Source organism: Austrofundulus limnaeus, unplaced genomic scaffold, assembly GCF_001266775.1.
Source record: "Austrofundulus limnaeus strain Quisiro unplaced genomic scaffold, Austrofundulus_limnaeus-1.0 Scaffold2, whole genome shotgun sequence".
Taxonomy (NCBI): Eukaryota; Metazoa; Chordata; class Actinopteri; order Cyprinodontiformes; family Rivulidae; genus Austrofundulus; species Austrofundulus limnaeus.
Window position 1 is genome coordinate 1,718,044 of NW_013952404.1, and position 7,750 is coordinate 1,725,793.

Sequence of the window (7,750 nt, forward strand, 5' to 3'; positions counted from 1 at the left end):
GTGTGTGTGTGTGTGTGTGTGTGTGTGTGTGTGTGTGTGTGTGTGTGTATATATTAACAGTTTGATAGTGCTTTAAGGACAGCAGAGATGATTTTGGTCATAATTGGTTTTACAATCAGTGCATAAACGCAAATAAGTGCTATACTGCAAGTATAATTGTTCCCTTTTCTTCTATTTGTGCGCGTGCGTGTGCGCGCGGATGGAAGAGAGAGAGAGAGAGAGAGAGAGAGAGAGAGAGAGAGAGAGAGAGAGAGAGAGAGAAGCTGGCCACTCAAGCTGTGCCTTTCAGCGCAAGAACCGGTGCGGAAACATTTTACGCGTGAAGGATGAAGCCTTCATTTCCGGTTAATCCGCGGTCCTTCTGCAGCTTCTTTTAAATACTTGTTCTCTTAATTAGTTTGTAAAATGTGGACAGTTCCGAGACCAAAATACAGAAGTGGTTTGAACGAGGAGAAGCTGACTGTGAACATTGGAGGAGTCAAAGTGGTGCTGTACGGAGATGATCTGAAGCGCTACCCGGACAGCAGACTGGCCGAGCTGGCCAACTGCTCCACTCAGAATGTGGAACTTMTATCTTCTCTCTGTGATGACTTTGATCCAGGCAGAAACGAGTTTTACTTCGACAGAGATCCTGACTCCTTCAAGTGCATCATTGATGTTTACTACTTTGATGAAATCCATATAAAAACYGGCATTTGTCCCATTTGTTTCATCAAGGAGATGGAGTTTTGGAAGATAGACCAAAGTGTTTTAGATGAATGCTGTAAAAGTTACCTGAGCGAGAAGGAGCAAGAGCTGCGAGAGATCGCCAACAAAGTAAAAGTTATTCTGGAGGACATGGATGTGGATCAGTGCATCACGCGCACGCAGCGGTGCCAGAGGTTCCTGTGGAAGCTGATGGAGAAGCCGGGCTCGTCGCTGCCGGCGCGCATCGTCGCCATCGCGTCCTTCCTGTCCATCCTGGTCTCCGCGGTGGTCATGTGTGTGAGCACCATCCCGGAGCTTCAGGTGACGGACGCGGAGGGCAAATTGGTGGAGCACCCGACCCTGGAGGCGATCGAGACCGCGTGCATGCTGTGGTTCACCGCCGAGTTCCTGCTGCGTCTCGCCTCGTCTCCGAACAAGCTGCGCTTTGTGCTCTCCATCATGAACATCATAGACTTCATGGCCATCATGCCTTTCTACGTGGTGCTGTCCCTCACTTACCTCGGCACCACGTCCATGATGGAGCTGGTGAACGTGCAGCAGGCTGTCCAGGCGCTGCGCATCATGCGCATCGCGCGTGTCTTTAAGCTGGCGCGCCACTCCTCCGGGCTGCAGACTCTGACCTACGCGCTGAAGAGGAGCCTCAAAGAGCTGGGTCTGCTCCTCATGTACATGGGTGTGGGCATCTTCGTGTTCTCCGCGCTGGCCTACACCATGGAGCAAAGCCACCCGGAGACGCTTTTCAGGAGCATCCCTCAGTCTTTCTGGTGGGCCATCATCACCATGACCACGGTGGGTTATGGAGACATCTACCCCAAAACCACGCTGGGCAAGTGCAACGCGGCCGTGAGCTTTCTCTGCGGGGTGATAGCCATCGCTCTGCCCATCCATCCAATCATCAATAACTTTGTTGTCTTTTACAACAAGCAGAAAGTGCTGGAAACTGCAGCCAAGCACGAAGTGGAGCTGATGGAGCTGAAGTCCGGCAGGCAGGCGCGCAGAAAAAGCGACGAATAAGAATTAAAAACAGAAATATCGCACACACAAACACACAAATAAGTCTTTTAATTCTGCTCAAAATGCTAAAAAAATATGTAAAAGGTTTTGAAAAGAAGAAATGAAACTTTCAGACACTTGAAAATTCGTTGGGACGCGCTGTTAATATTTTTATGGACCACCTGCTGTGCTGCTATTGTAGTTGATGAAGGTTGTCACAGAATAATAAAAATGTGTGCATGAAAAGTTGTGCATGTCAAGAGAGTGATTACATCAATTCAGATTAAAGTGAAACATTTTATTCATCTTGACAATGAAATCACCCACCCAGCTTTGACCGGCTTCTTTCTTCCGGGGTCAGTGGGGGTCACTGTGCTCAGCAGTCAGTGAGAGGGGTGTGGTACACCTTGGACAGGTCGCAAGTCCATCACAGGGCCACATGGGACGATAGGGATAATTTCGAGTAACCAGTTGTGTTTTTAGTCTGTGGGAGGAAACTGGAGTGCAGGGAGAAAACCCACACATGCACAGAGAGAACAAACTCTACCCAGAAATGTCTTGGGCTGGAATTCAATCTGGCAACCTTCTTGCTGGGAAGCAACAGCTACCAACTGAGCCACTGTGCCACCCTGATAAGGAATCAAATGTAATAAATATATATTTTGGAGAGAAAAAATGAAATTGAAAGTGTTCAGTTGGACAAAGTCTTAAGATGAAATGTGTGAAACATGTTTTCAATCAGGTTTCAGGAGATGTCAGAGAACTGCAATCAGCAGCTGAGTCACTCCCACTTAGATGACGATTGTGTTTGTGATGGGATTTCACAGGGTCAGAAAGTAAAAAAAAAGCTACAAATTTCACTGAAAAAAAAAGTATTGGTAATTTTAGAACCCAAAAATTAAATTTCATAACGAGGAAATCAGTTTGAATCAGCTGCTCTACACTGAGCAGCTTTCTGAATTCTCTGTATAAAGTTGTTTCTGTGTAACATTGGATAAAAATGTTACTTAAATAAATTTGCATGAAAATACCCAAGCTTAAAGGAACTCTAAAGATTTAATTTAAGTGAAAGTTACTTTTTAACAGCAGGAAGACGTTTCTCCTCTGTGGTGCACAAAAAACAAAAGCTCTTAAAAACTTGCAAATTTACATGTAACAGTTGTAAACATGTTCACACATATTTAAAAGACTTGGAGAGTAGTCATTGTCATTTCAGTGCACAACGCTCGTTTTGTCACATAACAGCTGCAGCCGATAGATGTTTAAAACAAGACAATATCATCAGAATTATCAAATAAACTGATTACTGCATCTTAAAAATACCTGTTTTTAAATAATTTTAACATTTATTCAGTTGCTGGTTCATTGATTGCTTCTAAARATATTCATTTTTTAAGTTTAATGGGTGGAAATGTCACTGTGGTATCATTTCAAAGCTCAAAACACAAAAATTAAAAACATGACATGGAGTAATAAACATTTTTTTTTGTTTTTATTTTCAGGAGGTTGTGTTTTAATTACTCCAGATCCTCACAAATGATTGATCAGGCAAAATGGTCACTTTTAACCTCTGATTCTCTAGGGTTACAAACAAGAAGAAGCTGTATAAAATGATGCCAATGAAATMTTTTTAGGCACATGTTCACACGTTAAATTTGCAATCTGTTAGAGGCTTCAAAAGTCGCTCCTCTTGCCAAAAATATTTATTTATTTCAATCAATCTAAGAGGCTGTTTGAACGATGTCACAGCAGGTTATCAATTTTTTCTTTCAGAAAACACTTTTAATAGTAAAAAAATGGCCAGACAAGCTTGATTGGTCATATTGCAACACAAAGACTGAGTCATGTAAAGCTTTAGATTAATGATTAGATGTTTGAAGAGTGCACATCTTTGTTTTTGTCTKCTCTTCTCGTCTTTCTGCAGAAGTTTCTGTGCTTTTCTGTGGATGWGATGCGCTTCAAGGCAGTGGTCTGTGAGAAACCCAACGTCCCCCAGCAGGAAAACACTTCAAAGTAAGGCTACATACGCCCACACACACACACACTGTGAAAACTGAATAAACACACTCCGCTCACTCCTTATCAGTGCTTCGCCCAGCCTCCACCTCCTCATCCTCTGATGATCTGTCAGCTTCACTGGCTGACAGACAGATCAGATGCTGCGAGAAGTGAAGCGGCCGTGTTGTCAGATTTTCTGAAATAGCCGTATCAAATGTCAGAGTCACATGTTTAAATGGATTTTTGCACTCTAAAACTAAGAGAAACAAATGTTTCATTGCTTAGTGATATTCAGGTACGAAACATTTATTGAGGTTTGAAGGAAGTTTGAGATATTTGAGCTAAAAATAGCGCTTCATTGTTCATCCTTCATGATGACTCAGCCCTGCTGAACACACACAGGTGGGGATTAAAAGTACCAAACTCTGCAAAGTCTGTTTATTTCAAACTTTCAGTTGTTTTATGCAACAAACCTGCCGATAAGGTGGTTTAAGTAGTCCCCCCMACATCAAATTCCAGAAGAAAACTAATTTTTTGTTTATTGTTCATGTTTTTTTATTTGAATTTTAAAAGCATAGAGCCTCTGTTTTTTTAATGTGGAGTTTAAGTCCTAGATTTATATTCACTTTCAAGTTAAATGTGTTCAGCATTAGTAAGTAAAGTAAGTAAGTAAAATTTTATTTATAAAGYGCCTTTCACAGAAATATATTCACAAGGTGCTGTACAATCATTAACAGTGTAAAAATGSTGGAAAGAATAAGATGAAACACACTGTAAATATGAAATGTTGGATTTACTTAACCATATTATGTGACCTGGTTGCACTTAACTGAGTTGAGTAAATTCAAAGCAATATACCAGTTTTTYAACCAAAGAACATGAGTATGTTGCTTTGAATTTACTCAACTCAGTTAAGTGGAACCAGGTCACATAACATGGTTAAGTAAATCCAACATTTCATTTTTAGAGTGCAGAAAACCAGAATTAAACGTAAACAACGAAAAATTGAAACATCAAATCAAGAACAAAATTCTAAAATTGTAAATCAAATTAGATAAGCAAATTCACTAAATTGCAGCGAAAAGCTTTTTAAATTGCATTTTTAAAACTTAAACTTTTAAGAAACGACAGAGTAAGTATTCCTGACAAGCATCTGACTCTGCTCCTTATCAGTGTTGTATAAAGTACCACAAACTGATACTTGAGTAAAAGTACAAGTATCTTATCATAAAAATACTTTGGTAAAAGTTAAAGTCTTCTCTAAAAATATTACTTGTCTTAAAGTATCTGGCATTTTTTTGTACTTAAGCATCACAAGTAAATTTCTGACACAAAATCTACTTAAGTATTAAAAGTAAAAGTACTGAGTAAAAGTGAGCAGTTAGATTTTCCAAAATGACATTTATTGGGAGGTGACTTCTCCAAAAAATATTTTTTCTAACGGCGTGCAGCTGTGATGGGTTGTGTGCAAGCTAATAGGCTGTCAGAATGGTATATATTTATACTTCTCATCCAACCACAATTAAATTCACTCTATCCAGGAGACGCAATTTATCAGGATAGTATTTTTTAAGTAATAACTTGGAATAAAATAGGAGTAACGACTTTCTACTTCTTACCTTTTTTAAAAAATGTAATGAGTAGAAAGTACAGAAAGCTGTGTAAAAATGTAGTGAGTAAAAGTAAAAAGTACACTGAAAAATAACTACTCAAGTAAAGTACAGATAACCTAAATTTCTACTTAAGTACAGTAACAAAGTATTTGTATTTAGTTACTTTACAACTCTGCTCCTAATGATAAATAAAATAAAACATTTAAAGTAAAAGTAAAAATATAGTATAAAGTRCAAGACAGTCAAACTTAAAATGTAAAATGAACAGCCTCTGGCTAATTTCAAATGATAAATGTCACAAAATCACTTTACTCATCACAGACCCTCCTCTGTGCTTTCRACCAGCAGAGCTCAGGAACACAGTGTGAAACTGTTAATTATTAAATGAAGATGATCCAGACACCAGCGACGTGAGCAGGACTATTATCTGYCAATTTATCTGAAAAACAACCTGATCTCACAGCAAGGCGCACAAACAAACTAAGTCTACTGATTAGCAAACTGACGAGGAAAAAATAAAGTTGGTGCTATTTTTGTGCTGATGGACACGGAAATAAATGCATCAAAATGCAGCGTTGTCACCATATTCATGACTGGACTGGAGCCTCGCATTCAACAGGAAAGAGGCTGGAGTCAGGTACACATGAAGAAATTAAGAATGCAAAAACAATATGACTGAAATATATATGTGGCAATGATGATATCAATATATTTTACCAGCTTTTAGTCCTGAAACACCAGACCAAACTTTAAAAGTCAAATCAAAGTTTTGTTTTTGCACGGGCTTCATGATGTCATCAGAACAAGTTTAATGAGAAAGCTTGCAGCAAAATCCCAAATTACATTCAATAACTGCAAARTATTTGACATTCAAGTCACTTTTATGGCTGTATTTTCACCCAGTCCCTCACAGATGGAGACTAACTTGTAGATTTGTGATGTTGCAGACTGAGTGAGTCAGACAACCTGCAGCTTTTAAACACTCTGGAGGTTTTCGTTCAGCCTCTGATGAAAAGCCTATAACTCTGAAAAAATGCTCTGCTGTCTATAAAAAGTAACTTTAGTGCTTGGAATATGTTTGTCAGGTATATGATCCTGTACTGCATAAAAACCACACCATCTAATTCTAGTTGTTAAGGTTTGGTTCTCCACTCAAAGMTATACAGAAATGACCACAGTCAAGAAGAAGGAGTTTTATAAGTCACACATCAGGAATCATGCATTGCTAAACACTTTTTTCCCAAATCTTTTTCATAACGTACATTTCTCTGCATGTTTTCTGGGTTTCATTTCCCAATACCTACATAAACACAATGAAACTGGTTTAAAAAATAAAAAGCAATATGTCCGCCAAAACACCTCCTAACACAAATCAGACTCATGACAAATTGGTGAGGCAGGTTTGTGTTTATTGTGCTCCCTTCCGTTGCTGTTACAAAAAAAAAAAAAAAAMAACATTATAACTTCAGATCAGTTCTTTCTGGAAGAAAAAAAAGCACACCTAATTTCCTTTGCCAGCGGTGGTCTCCTGTTGTCATGGCTCCTTGCAGGCTTTAAATAACAGTCTGGCACTCATTATTCTGCCTCAATGAAACCCTTTGCTTTTAGTCYGGACTGCCACATTGAAAACACTCTGCAGTTCATTGAAACATATTTATCAGAGCAACACGATGTTTTGTTTTTCCTTTCACTCATAGACGTCAGGASAGTGACTCATTACTGATATTTTGAGGTGTTACAGAGTTGGACATGAGAGAAAAAAGAGCTTATTTTACTTAATATCTAAACAAATCCATGCTGTATGTTATGAACAATATATTATATTTGCCCACTTTTAGATAGAAATTAGATATTATTTTTTTTATTTTGAACAAATGAATCAAAATAAATTAAAATAAAATAAAATAAAATAAAAACAAAACAAGAATATAAACAGTAAACACATACACAAGAATATAAAAATGTTTTGCAATAAAATAAGAAATTAGCTTTATGGTCTGTTCATTTTTAAAATTCATGCTTGTTCAAGTAGTGAGAAGACAMTTTTTTAAATTCCCACTCCTTGTACTTTTTATCATTCTTCATTATATCTTTATATCAAAATACATGTTATATCAACAGTTTAAATAGTACACACAGCCTTTTCAATAAACTTATATAAGATTGGAATCTTATATAGAAAACATAATTTTATACAGTGTTTATATAAATCATCTAAATTTCTATACAGTCCATGTATTGCATTATATATTGTACTTCATCTTCCATATACTGTAACTTTTAAAATATTTGTTGTACCATTTTTCTAAATATATTTATACTTGTACATAGCTTTTATTTGAATTATCTCTAACAACTTTAATATTATTGTTTATTTGGTTTTTAAATGACCATACAGTATAATCTGACTTTATAAATGTCTATGACATACGTAAAAT

At 37.6% G+C, this 7,750-nt stretch overlaps 1 protein-coding gene across 1 annotated transcript; it reads left to right on the forward strand.

The window, feature by feature from the left end:
* The first annotated feature begins 207 nt into the window (after positions 1–207).
* On the forward strand, positions 208–2,023 carry kcnf1b (potassium voltage-gated channel, subfamily F, member 1b). The gene has a single exon (XM_014010216.1). It carries the CDS (start codon positions 406–408, stop codon positions 1,720–1,722), a length of 1,317 nt encoding a protein of 438 aa, XP_013865670.1. The 5' UTR covers positions 208–405; the 3' UTR covers positions 1,723–2,023.
* The last annotated feature ends 5,727 nt before the right edge of the window (positions 2,024–7,750 follow it).